Source organism: Poecilia reticulata, linkage group LG8, assembly GCF_000633615.1.
Source record: "Poecilia reticulata strain Guanapo linkage group LG8, Guppy_female_1.0+MT, whole genome shotgun sequence".
Lineage (NCBI taxonomy): Eukaryota > Metazoa > Chordata > Actinopteri > Cyprinodontiformes > Poeciliidae > Poecilia > Poecilia reticulata.
Genome location: NC_024338.1, coordinates 24,843,301 through 24,860,521, shown reverse-complemented (window position 1 = coordinate 24,860,521; position 17,221 = coordinate 24,843,301). Strand labels below are relative to the sequence as shown.

At 40.5% G+C, this 17,221-nt stretch overlaps 1 protein-coding gene across 1 annotated transcript in view; it reads left to right on the top strand.

Annotated features, from left to right (window-relative positions):
• Positions 1-6,276, top strand: part of rnd2 (Rho family GTPase 2) — a 30,777-nt gene extending 24,501 nt beyond the window's left edge. The window contains exons 4-5 of the mRNA XM_008417001.2: positions 2,978-3,112; positions 5,843-6,276. Coding sequence (XP_008415223.1) covers positions 2,978-3,112; positions 5,843-6,112 — 405 coding nt within the window. The 3' untranslated portion in view covers positions 6,113-6,276. The remainder of the gene's footprint in view (positions 1-2,977; positions 3,113-5,842) is intronic.
• The last annotated feature ends 10,945 nt before the right edge of the window (positions 6,277-17,221 follow it).

Sequence of the window (17,221 nt, the reverse complement as noted above, 5' to 3'; positions counted from 1 at the left end):
GCATCTCATAATGACGGATCTCTGTGCCAGCAGCTTTTCATGCTCCAACGGTTGATCAAATGAGAGGCTACAGCCTCCCGTTCTTTTTTCATCAAAATGTCCACGGATACTTGACCTGCATCGCCTTAAGAAATAAAAGGTCAGCGTGAAGAATGAGAAGGGAGGCTTTGCAGCCGGGTGGCTTCGAGAAATATATCTAAAATGCAAATCAGTCAGCCATATCCGACGGGTTGCTTCAGCGACCGCTACTACAAACTGAGCTTTTAGAATTTCAAATTTAAGTTTAGCTAAACAGCTGTCCGGATGTGAGGGCTAAATGTTAGAATTCATTGCAGTGCGAGTGATAGAGGGGTGGAGTTCCCCCTTGTGGTTTGTGAACTTTTTACAGCCTGTGGGCCACAAATGGAGAAATATCTGAGGTGTTTAAATTACCAACTTGATGAGTTTTCTGTGCTTGCACGTCTATCATGTGAACAGGCGCTTTTTCTTTTTACTGGCTTTGCATCTTGAGTCCATGTGAATGTGTTCGCCTTTAAATTACACACTTTGCAGACTAAAGACTTTCCCACAGCTCCCCTGTTGACGTGTTTAGAGGTCTGTGGGGAGCTGGTAAAATTCCCTTGAAGTTTTTGCAGGTCTAACCCTTGACRGCGTATCTCGGTGGCCTCTTTCAACAACGGGGAGCATTGCCTGCTTCTCGTTTTAACWTTTTTTTTTCCCAGGAATTACTTCGCAGGAGGGGCTGCCGTGACCCCTKGCCCCTCGTTGTCACCCCGGTAATCCCTGAAACTCAGGGGGCGCATGGAAAACCTGTTGCACAATCCGCATCCCAAATTAGACTCTTGACCTGCAGAAGCGAGGAGGCCTTAGAGGTCGCTGGATGACAGCTGGGGGAGGAGAGAGCGTTAAACAATCAAAGCTTTTGACTGGGCCATATCAACAGAATAGGGGCCCGTTTGGGAGGTTAAAGGTGGCGCTAAGCGTGAAGGATGAGCGGACACCGTGACATTTTGCACGCGGCAGGCGGTATAACTCTGAGCCTCCTTGCATTTGGGTCGCCGGGAAGAGCGACGGTGTTGGTTGAGCCGTGTCTCAGAGTGACATTTAATCTTGAAGTGAGTTTAGAAGGGAGACACCTAGACCTTTTTCTGAGGAGAACCTGAAATAGATCTGTTGACGGAGAATGCATGAGGAATGTGTAATGTTTTCTAGGTAGAGTGGAAATCTGAGCTGCACAAGATAACACCCGGTTGAGCTCGCGCAGTGAAACACTGAGCATTGCTTCAGACAGAGGCAGAAGGAAAGTGATTTCAACAAATCGTTTTTACTTGCGGATATGACAAACATCAGYGCAGCCTCTTGGTAAATATGGCGGCTGATGAAAGGAAAAGAGCAAAAACATTTTTCTCATCATAATCAGAGAAGTTGTTGTTTCTGAGTAAATTTTCAGTGTTTCCATTTTCTGCAAAGTGGARGCGCTTGGCAAACAACATGTGAATGCCAAGCGGACCGGAGACCTCTCCAAGAGAATCAGCTCACGGGGAACRGCCTCCATTTAGAGTTGCAATAAAATAAACAATGAGAGGCTAATTTATTTTTGAGTAATAATTTACTAATAACACTTTAATAGTAAAGTAATATCCATTACTTTATTATATATTGCATATTTCTTCATAGTGTTCAGCTCCAGCATTTTGAATTCTGGAGCTGAAGCATCGGACTGAGGTACTTGGACAACCATCAAAAGGAAATAAAATATTCAAACTCTGAAAAAAAACAAAAACAATTGCTCGATGTTTTCTTTTTGCGGTTGCAATTCTGGCTGATATTTAAACACTTTGTTCTGGGGGCTCTGCCTCTGAGAACAAACAGCCAACAAATCCTACCTTTCATCAACTATACGGCAGTTTTCCTTCAATAAAAGCCTGAGAAACGGAGGAACTGACAGTAACCCTGAGCCAGGACATGACATTTATTTMTTTCTYTTTAGGGTGATGATTTTCAAAGCTTTGTAAAAATAAATACTTCCCCTAATCATAACGTGATCAACTCTATAACTCAGATATTTCCAAAAATCTGCAGTTGTATATCACYACTYCWGAATAATCAGTTCTTTRCATTAATGGCCCAGATTTGTTAAAGTGGAGTTCTGTGGGTTATTTCCAGAATTCACAATCGCATCTGTTGTAAACAGCATTCAGCCTACTCTCTTTCTCAGAAACTTCGTTTCACTCTGGGTTTGAGCTGTTTGCCAGTCARAGTGGAGCTGCTTCCAAACAGAGTTCTGATATTTTAGAGTAGCAGCATTAAAAAAACAACAACTTTCTGGTTCATTCAAACATTAAGAGATCTTAAAAACTGTAAAATTGGCARATGCCCCTTAACAATGGTAAGATACTGACAGCTGATAACAACCCACAGAACCCCGCATCCAAAATTTCCTAAATGTTTTCTCAGTTTAATCAAGACTTCTTGGGTTTTTGAATTTCTCATTTTGCGTTCCCTAAATAATAAACTACTACTGCTAATAAATAATTCATTCCAAGACAATTTAAGGCCTTCCAGATATATYTTCATGTTCATCTGTGCATGTTTGTGGATTGTTGGAACAAATTAGAAGGAAGTCTTTGTTGAAAAGACTTTTTCTATATCAAATTGAAATTGGCAAGAACTTGAAAATGTGCAAACTYTTTCAAGGAAATGTCAAAAAGTATGCAACGTAAAAATGAAAAAGTAGTTAAAATTAACCTCTTGGTTGTTCGTAGAAACACAACTTTCAAGGTTATATGCAAAGTTTTACACARCTAAACAATTTTCATTACTCTCCAGCTCCTCTGCATGACCAAAAAAAAAAAACTGCATAAATGCAGCATTAAACTCCATCTGGGAGCCAGAAGTTTCAAATGTACCTCAGCTTTTGTGTGTTTGTGTGTGATGTGTGAATATAGATTTTATTTTTCCCCTTTTGTCTCTGCAGTGGCAAGGAGAGACGCAAGAGTTTTGTCCCAACGCCAAAGTGGTGCTGGTGGGCTGTAAGCTTGACATGAGGACAGACGTCAACACCCTGAGGGAACTCTCCAAGCAGCGACTAATCCCTGTCACTCATGAGCAGGTAAGGATGAGCTGGAGATGGATATCTGAGATGRAAAGGGGGCGTTGGGATAAATACACAGATAGCGTTTCCTCCAAGATGGCTTCCAGAGAGAAACCTTGGAAGAAACACTTCTTGAAACATCAACTAAAGCAGAAGGGAAGCCACCAGGGATATTCATTTGGTTTTGCATTCTTAACAATCAAATACTACAGAAGCACAAAAAGTGCAGTGTAAAATCCCCTGAGGATGCTTTCTGTGGTTGGCCCACTGACCAAGAATGTGCTGATATGTAATTCAAGGCTGCTTTTCTTTTTTTTTTAAAAAAAGGCCACAGAAGAACAAGCGGCCAGTGGAGTTTACGTCCACGATAACCATGCAGATGTAGAGGTTTTTCTTTTTAAAAATGCAGAATGAATAGAAAACGGACGTTGATAAACGGGCGAGTCCTTTTATCGCATTCAGCCTTGGCCTCTAAGCCAAGGACGCGGGGGAAGAGAAGAGGGCAGGAGGCTGATGATAAACTGTAAATCTGGGAATTTTTTAATCAGCTCTCATTGTGCTTTCGTTACTGTCCTTCTGTGTTCGGTGTACAAGTCAAGGTTTTTCTCCAAAGCTCAGCCACATAAAAAGATTAAACAAACAAAATCCAGATAAACAGAGGAGCAGATCGTATGCAGACCACATGAAACACTTGTTTTGGTTTCAATTTTGTTTCGGGGCAGCTGTGTTTGAAGATCCCCCTCCCCCCCCCCAAATAAAACACACAAAAAAACTGAGTCTACCAGCAGAGACCAGARCTGAGCACACAAACATTTTGGCGCTCTAATCCAATAGCTTGTGTTGTTATCCTGCTGTTGATCTCAAATTGATTTAGAGTAGAGCTGAAGAGTCGCCAGCGACAGTGACCACTGGGTGAACTCCAGGTATTTCCACTCTAATCTGCTGGAGATTCGATCAGCTGGRCCCCCTCCAACCTGCCGCAGCTGAGTCTAAAACCGTTTTTCCACCCGATGAAGGCTTCGCTGCTCATTACACCAACCTGGGAGCGCGCGCCGCGATAGAAATCAAACCGCGTCAGCTGAGGATGTAAGCGCCGTTTGGAGATCRTGCGGTTTTTAAGCYGCATCCTGTGTCCCACAACCTCTGCATGCGAATTAAAAGCCGCTCGCGAAACACGAGAGATCAGCCGAGTCTGAAGTGCACCGCTGAGTGGGGCCGAGGGATTTTGAAATTAAATTTGCTTCACTCGATCTTAAGCGAACAATTTGCGGTCTTAATTATCTCTGTTTATTGTTACATTACTCAGGGGTAATCTTCAGAGCTAGATGAGTTGTGTTTGAGTTTAGTCTCTCTGAACGGCTTCACTGACAACATCAGGCGCTTCCTCTTCCTGAGAAATCAGCATCTGTGTTCATCTTGTGACAAAAGGCCTTTGTTTATTCACTAATTGTTGCATTCTGCAACTTGAACGCTTCGTGCAAAAGTTACATTTAGCAGTCTGAACTGTCCACACATTTAAAACTGAGTGTAATTTCTTTGCTATGGACTATTTTCTATAATCTTGAGGTAAACTTGACTCGGTGTTGCCCGGGTTTACATCTGCTTACTTCAGTCTGAGCATCGACCAGCAAGGAAGAATCAGATGGAAATTCAGATGAATATCAGACTTTAAACGTGACAAGTTTCATGTTTAAAGTCTGATATTGTTGGAAATATCTTCTATAGTTATAACAAGCTTTGGGATTTTATAGATTAATTTTGGGCTAATAGATTAGAGTTTTAGGAATTTGTGCTTTGAAATGTTGGAGTGAAAAATTTGAAGGAACCCAGTTCAAGGAAATATGTCGATCTTTAAGTTACACGGGACCCAAGAGATTCAGCCTCCTTCAGTTGATTACCTACTGTATTGTAAATTACTATTTGGTCCTAAAATCCTACTTTTTCTATGTCAAAATGTTTATTCTTTAGTATTTTTAGATCTAAATATAGAACCAAGACTAAGAAATGCCTTTGAGTCAGATTGTTGGCAACCAAGTGCCTGAATGTGATTTAAATTCGGTTCTTTGCCAAGTTATCTGTTATGTGTAGACACTGCACTCATTTATCCATGAGTATTTATATAATTTTTTTATGGATCAGATTTAGTGACTTATAAAGCATAAAACACTAATCTGAAACAACCAAGTACTGGACTGAGTGCAAGTAGAAAACCTCTGATCAAAACAACTTTTAAAGATTACAACAAACATGAAGATGTCATATTCTGTTTATTTGCAGTGTTGGTTTCCATGAGAATCAAGTAACAAAAATGTAACTTATCTGTTGGTTGCAACAGAGTGGCGACCTGTCCAGAGTGTACCCTGCCTCTCGCCCGGAACGTTAGCTGGAGATAGGCACCAGCAACCCTCCCGACCCCACTGAGGGACAAGGGTGTCAGGAAAATGGATGGATGGATGTTGGTTGCACCTTCAGAAATCTACTCAAACGACATATTCCTATTGTGTTTATGCATGTGACGTCAATGGGAAGTCAGTTCTGCCCGTTTCCTGTCAAGATTAGGAGCAGTATTTCACATGCTTGGTGCGAAGCTGCTCTGTATTTTATCCTACCAAAGAATTGAGATGTTTCTCTATGAGTGTCAAGGCCTAGGACACTTCCATCAAAAATGTTTTTTTACGTCATTTCTGTGGTTGGTAAGCTAAACCGTGCCGCTTTCTTAACTTCATCTCCCCTCTCTGTTTGTTCCAGGGAAGCGCGATAGCCCGACAGATGGGGGCAGTGGCCTACGTGGAGTGCACCTCCAAGGTTTCGGAGAACAGCGTCCGCGACGTGTTCCACATCACCACCTTAGCGTCGGTGCGGCAGCCGCATAAGCCTCAGTTGAAACGCAGCAGTTCCCGCAGAGGCCTGAAGAGGGTTTCGCATCTGCCCCTGCCGCCTCTGACGGGTCGGACTGAGCAAACGGACCCCGCCCCGGCCATCCAAAAGGACCGGGCCAAGAGCTGTACGCTAATGTAGAGAGAGCCCCGGCCTCAGTGATATGCAGTATATATGTAAATACACAAAACAGAAATATATGAAAGAGAAAGTCTATTTATTATTTGAGAGGGTTTTGTTTTTTCTTTTTGTTTTGTGCATTTTCAATTTTTTTGCACTCTAGATGAGGGAGAAGAGAAAAAACACTGCTCTGTGAAAACAAATGCTTTGGATTTTATTTCCCTTTTTTTGCTGTATGTGTGTGTGTGTGTGTGTGTGTGTGTGTGTGTGTGTGTGTGTGTGCGTGCGCATACTTTAGAAGCTGTTTACTTCTTTGTGTTGTTTTGAAACCATGGCAAATTGGACTAACCCTCTGGAAATGCAGAAGCCCCGATAGTGGAAGTGCGGTCTCGTCTGAGGGAATTAAAGTGAAATTAATTTCCTGAGAAGGATGGCGCGGCGGCGGCGGCGAGCGGGAAGTGGCCATGTGAGGGGAGCCGTGTTGATTCAGGATATCAGCGAATGAAACTTGTTGTTTTTCCACGGGAGGCGTTGCTCGGCTGGCTGAAGTTGCTAAATTTGGGAGGAAAACAAGCAAATCCATCATTTATGCTGAAAGTGGACTCTGGTGTTTATCTGAATGATGACAGTCTATTAAGAGCAGGTGGTGGAAGGAGACTGAAATGTTGTTAATGGTGTGTGTGTGTGTGCGTGTGTGCGTGTGTGTGTGTGTGTGTGTGAGCACTATCACCAAAAGTGCATCTTAGGAACAAAATATTGTATTTCCTTTTCTTTTTTCCCTCCAATTTAACACTATTTTTCCTCATCTGCTCCATTTGTGCCAGTTTGATTCACTGGGATTAATGCTGTTAACACAATTTTAAAGATTTGTGGGAAAATAAAATGCTTAAAAACCGGGGCTATTTTGTTGTGCTTGGACTCTGGGAAAGTGTAATTTCTGGTTAAACTGTATTTTATTGTTTTCATTATTTCAATGGCGTTGAACATGCTGCAGATTGATTTATTCTGTTTTTTCCTTTTTTTTCCTGACAAGTTTAAAGGTTTAATTTAAAGGTAAAATAAAGTGCATCTTGAATATCTGAGCAAACTGAAAAAAAAAAACGAGTCTGAAATTATGATTTCATTAATTACAGAAATCTATCCAGAACTTTGTTGCCTCCTGTCTGTCGATGTTTTTTTTCAATGAAATACTTTTGTCTTTTTGATCCAAAGAATATTTTCTAAACGCTTTGGGGATCCACAAGATGCATTTTCATCATATTAACATCATATTTGTGTACCTTTTAGCCACCAGTAGTAACCTAGCCTATTTCAGTTTGTTAGACAGGTTCAACTTAAGCAGTCTGTTGAGTTGTGGGTAAATGAAATTGCCCAAAAAATCTGGCTAACCACAATGAAATGATCCATCCATCCATCCATTTTCTTTCACCCTTGTCCCTTAGTGGGGTTGGGAGGGTTGCTGGTGCCCATCTCCAGCTAACGTTCTGGGCGAGGGGTAGGGTCACCCTGGACAGGTTGCCAGTCTGTCGTATAGGGCAACACAGGACAAACAACCATGCACACACACACCTAGGGGCAATTTGGAAAGGCCAATTAACCTAACAGTTATGTTTTTGGACTGTGGGAGGAAACCGGAGTACCCGGAGAAAACCCACGCATGCACAGGGAGAACATGCAAACTCCATGCAGAAAGACTGGGGCTTGAACCCAGAACCTTCGTGCTGCAAGGCAACAGCTCTACCAACTGCACCACTGTGCAGCCCACAATGAAATGATGATTTAACAGAGATCAGTCAGTTAAATGACATAGAGCCATTTGGTTTACACAGTTTTCTTCCCTCTCAATGAATGAAATCTTCATTTCAATTCCGCATCCTATATTTGATTAGCTCATCATTATCTAATAGGAAAATATATTTGGTGACCTGAAGCCGCCAAGTTTGACAAAAAAAAGCAAATAATTTGCAAATACTACATCTAAACCAAAATTCCCTCTATTAAGATTTGAAAATCTCTCTTTTCTTGTTTTTTCTTGTTTCAGCATGGCAAGAGTTAAAACAGAACAGCTCTGTTGCTGCAGCACAACTAGATAGCAGCTCTGATTAAACCGACAGAATCCATCCTTTGTCAGAGATTTATTATCTTTACCTGACAACAGTTTTACCTTTAGGCTGAATCCAAAGCTGAAAATTAGTCTCTCTCTCTCTCTAAAATGTTGAATTAGTCAATCTGTAAGGTGTCAAATAAGAAAAAAATAATAAATCTTGTTGTATATATGGAATACGGGTGCAAAAACACTGGGGGAAGATGTCAGTTTCGATAAACCTCCTTCCCCTCTATCATCTCTCTCTCCTCTGCCGTTTACATCATTCCCACTCCGTGTTTCAACATCTGAGCCGATATAATCTCCAGGCCATTTAGCTGGAGTGATGTGGCCACAACATGATCATTATGTGCGCTTACATAATTAAACTGGCATTGCAGAACCATCAAGCAGCAGCATCCACGGGTTACAGTGGAGCGCCGCTCCCCTCCCTTCTTCCTGCTAGGTGAACGTCTGCTTTGGCTTTTTGAGAGAAACACATTTCCACTAACGCGAGAAAGAGGAAACAGCAGGTCGCAGCAGATGCTCACTTCCCATAGACACCTGCTTCAACATTTTCATCTGATTAGGCCTCCTTGATTACCTGCTCAGTCAGGTCAGTAGCATTGCTACTGTTTATTGGAGAAAAAAAAAACATTTTCAGTTGTAAAAACACAGAGAGGTTTTACCACTTTAAAAAAAAAAATACTTATGCGACAAATAAAAATGCTAATATTCTCAAAGTAAACTTCCAGTGAATTTGATGACATAATCAGCATCCCCATAACGTCATGCAGAGATATTATCGCTGATAATATCACTGATGTTTGTCGCAAATGAAAGATTCTGCTCGCTTTGGTCTGAAGGGAACCAGAAAACCGCCTGGTGAGCAAAAAATAAATAAAAATCACAATTTAAAATGATGTTTCTGAGTCGTCCTCTCAGCTAAGATAAAAGCGTCCAGCTGGTTCTTTATCAGCATGAATACATGATACACATCCATAATCTCACCGTTAGTGCCAATTAAAATAAACAAGTACAACATATGTTCCCACGTAGATGTTTGCTTATTATAGCAAAACAAATTCCTCATTCGTTGGATCTGTCAAGCTCTAGAAAAAAAACTAACATTTTATATTTAAGAACTGAATGAAATAATTGAAACTCCTGGTTTCCCTATAAAGACACTTTGACATCTGTAATCCTCGGCTCTGAGTTTCCTCTGAAAAGACAAGCCAAGGCAGCAGGGATGGTATGTTTTAACATAATGCTGCAACATTTTGAAATATCAAATTTGAGAATGTTTATTTATTTATTTTTTCCCCAGCAGGGTTATAAATATCCACAGCATTTTTGAACTGTCTGCCCACAGAACGGAAAAGCATTTCATCTCAAAAAATATTTTCTAAATCTTTAAAGTGTGGGTTCTTCACTACTTACTGTACATCTGGCATTATTCTCAGACTTTGTGTAGTARTTTTGTTTCTTTTTACATGTTCCTTTATTTTACGCTTGTGACCCACCAAGAACCGCAAGTGGAGGCTTTTCTGTCCTTTTCAAATAATAAAATACTGTTAGAAACTTTTTCCCAGTATTTTGAAGACCTAGAAAACTTGCTGCTACTCCTGCTGCTATGGTTACACATTTTAGGCCTCTGAGGTACAAGATTTTATCACGATAGAAAAGTGGAGGTTCATCAATTCTACATGGATAAAGAGATCAGTGAGCTGTAAGAAGGGGCTGGCCAGGGCTATAAAGGTGCGAGTCCTGCTGTGTCCCCGCAGTTTAAACTGACACTTGAGAAGATTAGTCCAACACCGCCTGTGTTCTTCACAGAGGAAACATCAACTCCGCTGCTTTGTCTATGACAGCAGTCATCCAGACGCTGATTTAGATGCGTCCTGTCAGGATAAATACAAATCAGCAGCTGCTTTGTTAGACGAATCAGATGGGCATCAGACATTATCTTGACAATCTACTCCCACTCACACCCAGGATTATTACTGCAGGATGTCTCGCCTCCGTTTCAGCAATCTAATCAGCCGCTTGCCCTTTTAACGCCGAGACCGCACGGGAATCAGAAGTACCTTTGTGGATTCTCTCCTCTGGTTCTGCATTCTTTGGTTTCCCTGCTCTCCTCTGATGTCCCAAGCAGAAAGAGTTCAGTCAGCTTGTGCCTGAGCGAGCAGAGTTGACGTCTTTCGCACATTAAACCCATCATTCTAGATGTTCCTGGCTAATTATGACAATTTGCAGACAGGGTCACGTCCTCACGGTGTTAAAAAAAAAAAGAAGAAAAAAAAAAAGGAGAGCAATGAAGAGGAGGAGAGAGCTACCTGCCTGCTGACAAAAAGGCTGCAGAGCATGGCCACAAATTGCATACAGTCATGAGAGGATTTGTAATGAGCAGCAGTATGTGAACTCAAATGCATTTTTACCAGGAAGTCAGCAAAGGGTTTTGGCATTCCTCATTTATGGTGCTGGACTAAACCATCACTACTGCATAAGTAAGAACTTTGTAGAGTATATTAGTCTAACTGCATCTCCTCTGACACCTTTTAAAATGTTCCAACTTTATATTTCCATATTTGTCTGCAGATAAATCCCAAAAGGTATAGAGATGGGCCTGGACTCGTCTCCGAGGTGTTTAGGCAATGAAAACCTGGACCAGGGGGATTAATTAACCTAATCTTTAATGCTTTCTGCCCTAAAGTCATGTTCATTAAAATATACAAGCCCGTGTTTATCTATATTTCCCCACGTCTATATTAGCTCAACTTCTCGGCATGTCTTTACACAGAATTACAGCACAATTTCAAATTGTTTACTATGAACTGCGAAACAGGAAGAGTCTGATTAACACGAGCTAGTTTTATTTTGGATTATTTGGTTTAAAACATCTGAATGTTTACATGTGTGTGTGTGTGTGTGTGTGCGTGCGTGCGTGTGTGTGTGCGTGTGTGTGTGTGTGTAAGTCCGAACTGCGCGAAAGTAGATCTGAACTCAAAAAATACTGAGCTCAGTTTCCCCCTGTTTAGATTTTGCAAACAGAGGGCAGACTTTCTGCCGTGACTCAGAACAAAAACTTTCAAGGCTGTTGCCGGGCAAATCAAACAAACTCCTTCTTGAAATGAACAAAAATCTTTTCACTTGATAAATTGTAATTGATTTCCACTTTGGTATGAAAATGTGAGCAAGAGAGAGGGGGATTGTTCCAACGCTCTGTTTATCTGAAAAAAAAAAAATTCTCCCCAAACATCCATGAGGTGTGAAAGATGAGTATCGCCAGACAAGAGGGGAAACAAAACACCTTTCTTGTGAAATATTTCAACATCTGCTGAACTCGTAGGAGCACTTCTCACTATAGAGAACTGTTTGTGACGAAAAGTAAAATACTACTTTGCTAACATTAAAGAAATGACTTGCAGGCAATACGCTTAAGAAGGAATAAGTATTATAGATATATTTATTGCCAAACTACTGCAAAAAGAATTCTGTTAAAGACACAGAACGGACTGTGGTGCTGTAGAGAAATTTAAAACTAAAAAGTACAAGAATAAATTGCAAGAGTAGATTAAAAGCCATAATTCAGATCTTCTAGCGCTTTCCCTGTCCAGAGATACGTAAGAGCAAACACCAAAGGCATGCAGGCTACTTCTAGACAGATTTGTGAAAGAATAGGTGGCTCTCAAGAGCTCAGTAAATTCCAGTTTGGGGAATTATTTTAAAAAACTAATCCTTCTTTAAACTTCTTTCTCCACAGCTTCATCCCTGACCCGTCTGCCGTGTTCCTTCGTCTTCACGATGCCGTTTCTTAACTACTGTTCTCTAACAAACCTCTGAGGCCTTCGCGCGCCAGCTGGATTTATTTTGTTAGAGCAGTCGAGTTTAAATTATGCACAAGTGAAATTTATTTAGAAAACGTATGCTTTCAGATTTAACTGGACTTCATTCACAGATGAAATGGACTAAACACACGAGCTGTACACACATCACATTTTCATTTGTACCATTCCTCCCTTCCCTGTTAAAAATTATGCACTGCTTTGTGTTGGTCCATCACGTCATCAGTCTCAATAAAAAACGTTACAATCTGTTGTTTGGATTGACGTTTGAGATTAGGGTCGGGTTGACGTGTGTGACTTGGAAAACATTTCAGTCCAAATGGAAAGGTTTTGTTTTTGTTTTTTCTCTCTTCATAGTTTTATTGTTGCTCCAGGAAGCTGGCAGCAAAGGGACCTGACAGACAGACAGGTACATATGACTCAATTTAAATCACAGTGTCCCCAAATAACGCAGGGAACTCTGAATTGAAATAAAATCTTTATTTATTTTGAGCAAGAAAAATGTCACAAAAAATCTCATAATAATAAAGAAACAGAAAAAACCCCCTAAACATTAATACCCTGTTAAAAAAAAGATAAAGCTTATTAAATCCCACCACCAACTGTATAATCTATATGTCCCACATTATATACATTTACTCCATGTCACATTTTCTACTCTTTTCAAATTGTATCTGTAAAATTATATTAAATTTCGATGCTATGTATCAATAATTAAAGTCAAGTAACGTAACTTTGGGACTTGGATGGAAATTAAATAAACCAGCTTAAAAGCAAGCAAAATGTAAGAATTCTTACTATTTGAATGTATGTAGGTGCTAAATATGCAACTAAACAGAAATCCACTTCACAGTGATGGAGTTTTAACACCACAACGCCCCAACTGTTCACCAGCAACATTTTACTGGCAAAAACTTCTCGCACCAACAGAGTCTGCTGCATGAAGCCGATTTCCTAAGACCAGAAGAAATATTTTAAGTCTGCCTAATCAAGCTGCCACACACACCACCTGTCAGCAGATAATTACACAGAGAGCACGGCGAGATGTTGCTGTTTAGATCTGTTCTCACCCAGGAAACAGATGCTCGGTATTTTTGGATCATCAGCAGATTGCTTGGATTTAACGTTTCAGTGTTTCAAAGCGAGAGGTCACCTTTATACTGTCTATCGTCGCCATAGAAACTGAGTCAGCTAATGCAACTTCTGTATCTGTGCGTGGCAATTAACGAGTGTAAAAACAGGAGCAAAGCTGTATTTTCACTGTACCTCCCTCGAGTGTCAGAATATCCATCCATCCATCCATTTTCTTTCACCCTTGTCCCTCAGTGGGGTCAGGAGGGTTGCTGGTGCCCATCTCCAGCTAACGTTCCGGGCAAGAGGCGGGGTACACCCTGGACAGGTTTCCAGTCTGTCGCAAGGCAACACAGAGACACACAGGACACACAACCATCCACACCTAGGGACAATTTGGAAAGGCCAATTAACCTAACAGTCATGTTTTTGGACTGTGGGAGGAAACCGGAGTACCCGGAGAAAACCCACGCATGCACAGGGAGAACATGCAAACTCCATGCAGAAAGACCAGGGCCGGGAATCGAACCCAGAACCTTCGTGCTGCAAGGCAACAGCTCTACCAACTGCGCCACTGTGCAGCCTTGTCAGAATACTTTAAAATAAAAATAAAAATTATTGCCCAAAAATTCATATACTTGCTTACATATATGGGGATTTTTATAACACTTGCACATCGTTGTTTATCTACACGTACACACATTAGGGAGATGGCCTTTTAGCTGTTTGTTATTTGGCATMGAGCAGCTTGAGGTGAGTGGCTGGGGGTTTAGCGCATTGATGAGGACACATCACTGTCATCCCCCAAGAGACAGAAGGGCATTATTTATTCATCCGTCCCAAAAGGGTAAGATCCCTCGAAAAGCTGCGACCTTACCCTTTGCTTTGAGCTCCTAAGAAAGCGAAAACATCAGTTTTGTAATTTAGACGTTTGTGATTATGAGTCAGCTGATCTTTGGTATAAAATTAGGCCATCAAAGTTCATCTGCAGCTGCAAAACATGCGTGTTGGCGCCTTCAGAGATGCACTGTTGAAATGCGTCAAAACGAGAAATACTGCTGGGCAAGAAAAATAGAAAATTTACAAGTACAGAGAAAACCAGAATGATGTAGAGTCTTTGACAGAAAAATAGGCATAATGGGAGGATCTGTAAAGAAACTGACAAAACAAATGGGTAAAAAAAAAACACTGCTGGGGTGGTGATTACTAGAACGACTCAACAAATTAGTTKAGTAGGAACAAAAKGAATATACAAAGGTCCAGCAAACTAACCACTAACTAAACTAATACAYSCAACACCCAAAACTATAAACAAAAAACTCTACCAAATTTCATTAAGCTATTATTGTCAATGTGACCGGGCTCAACATCCTGGTTCAAAGGTCAGTTGTCATCTTCTTCTCTGTCCCTCTTCACCAGTGTGTTCTTTCAAGGTCTAATTTGTGCACTAAAGAGAAAATGTTAATTGAATTTACTGAGTTTTAACTTTGTAGAAAATATTACTTTTATAGAGCGTTATTCGACATGTATTCACATTCACAACAAAAGAAGAAATTCACTCTGAGAATATCAAGAACACAATCTGTGACATTAAACATCYTTAATGTCAACCTGAAGGTATTTTCAACTGTTCTAATTAGAACAGTGGAGTGTTTACATGTCTGTAGAAATAAGTGCGGTCAAGGTCAGGTGTTTTGTGTTTTTCGACACTGCACTCATTGTTATGGGATTGAAAAATAAAGTGTACATTGAGCTTTTTGTCAGTCATTACTTCAGTGGGTTAATCCGGAAAACACACACAAGGAAAGAAAAGGAAAGGAAGCAGTGGACCTTGTGCATCTTAAAAGAAAAAAAAAAACGAGGGAAGAATTATAGCATTAATAATTTTGACAAATAGCAGCTTTTTTTTTTTTTTGAGAGAGAGACTGAGGAAAAGCAGTCAGCTTGTTCTCAAGCAGTGTCACTGTAGACTTATCTCCATAAAGTTCACCGGTAAAGGTGCATCATGTGTTTCATTTCTGTCGTTTACCCTAAAACGAATGCTAGCAGGTAAAGCCACCCAACCCCTATGCTTTGTCTTTTTGCTGCACTAATTTAGTCTCCTCACGTCTTTCTGTGTTTGTTTCTGACACTGTGTGCCCAGAATAATGCTGCTCCTGTCTTCTGCTGYGGCTGGCTGTGATATGAGGAATCAATCAGGCATCCATGTACATAACGCACTGAGTAAACACATTAGTTGCATTTATCAATTAAAAGACAGCATCAGTGCTTAATATATGACCAGCAGTAACACCAAGGAGATAATTCAAGTTATCTTAAAGTTGAGTAGATTACATCACACGCTGGTCAGTGGTGATGGCGTTGGCTTCGTTTCAATTTTTGGTACTTTATCCTCAAGGTTAATTAATTTGGTGNGGGCCGGGAATCGAACCCAGAACCTTCGTGCTGCAAGGCAACAGCTCTACCAACTGCGCCACTGTGCAGCCTTGTCAGAATACTTTAAAATAAAAATWAAAATTATTGCCCAAAAATTCATATACTTGCTTACATATATGGGGATTTTTATAACACTTGCACRKCGTTGTTTATCTACACGTACACACATTAGGGAGATGGCCTTTTAGCTGTTTGTTATTTGGCATMGAGCAGCTTGAGGTGAGTGGCTGGGGGTTTAGCGCATTGATGAGGACACATCACTGTCATCCCCCAAGAGACAGAAGGGCATTATTTATTCATCCGTCCCAAAAGGGTAAGATCCCTCGAAAAGCTGCGACCTTACCCTTTGCTTTGAGCTCCTAAGAAAGCGAAAACATCAGTTTTGTAATTTAGACGTTTGTGATTATGAGTCAGCTGATCTTTGGTATAAAATTAGGCCATCAAAGTTCATCTGCAGCTGCAAAACATGCGTGTTGGCGCCTTCAGAGATGCACTGTTGAAATGCGTCAAAACGAGAAATACTGCTGGGAAAGAAAAATAGCAAATTTACAAGTACAGACAGAGAAAACCAGAATGATGTAGAGTCTTTGACAGAAAAATAGGCATAATGGGAGGATCTGTAAAGAAACTGACAAAACAAATGGGTAAAAAAAAAACACTGCTGGGGTGGTGATTACTAGAACGACTCAACAAATTAGTTTAGTAGGAACAAAATGAATATACAAAGGTCCAGCAAACTAACCACTAACTAAACTAATACACCCAACACCCAAAACTATAAACAAAAAACTCTACCAAATTTCATTAAGCTATTATTGTCAATGTGACCGGGCTCAACATCCTGGTTCAAAGGTCAGTTGTGGTCTTCTTCTCTGTCCCTCTTCACCAGTGTGTTCTTTCAAGATCTAATTTGTGCACTAACGAGAAAATGTTAATTGAATTAACCGAGTTTTAACTTTGTAGAAAATATTACTTTTATAGAGCGTTATTCGACATGTATTCACATTCACAACAAAAGAAGAAATTCACTCTGAGAATATCAAGAACACAATCTGTGACATTAAACATCCTTAATGTCAACCTGAAGGTATTTTCAACTGTTCTAATTAGAACAGTGGAGTGTTTACATGTCTGTAGAAATAAGTGCGGTCAAGGTCAGGTGTTTTGTGTTTTTCGACACTGCACTCATTGTTATGGGATTGAAAAATAAAGTGTACATTGAGCTTTTTGTCAGTCATTACTTCAGTGGGTTAATCCGGAAAACACACACAAGGAAAGAAAAGGAAAGGAAGCAGTGGACCTTGTGCATCTTAAAAGAAAAAAAAAAACGAGGGAAGAATTATAGCATTAATAATTTTGACAAATAGCAGCTTTTTTTTTTTTTTGAGAGAGAGACTGAGGAAAAGCAGTCAGCTTGTTCTCAAGCAGTGTCACTGTAGACTTATCTCCATAAAGTTCACCGGTAAAGGTGCATCATGTGTTTCATTTCTGTCGTTTACCCTAAAACGAATGCTAGCAGGTAAAGCCACCCAACCCCTATGCTTTGTCTTTTTGCTGCACTAATTTAGTCTCCTCACGTCTTTCTGTGTTTGTTTCTGACACTGTGTGCCCAGAATAATGCTGCTCCTGTCTTCTGCTGYGGCTGGCTGTGATATGAGGAATCAATCAGGCATCCATGTACATAACGCACTGAGT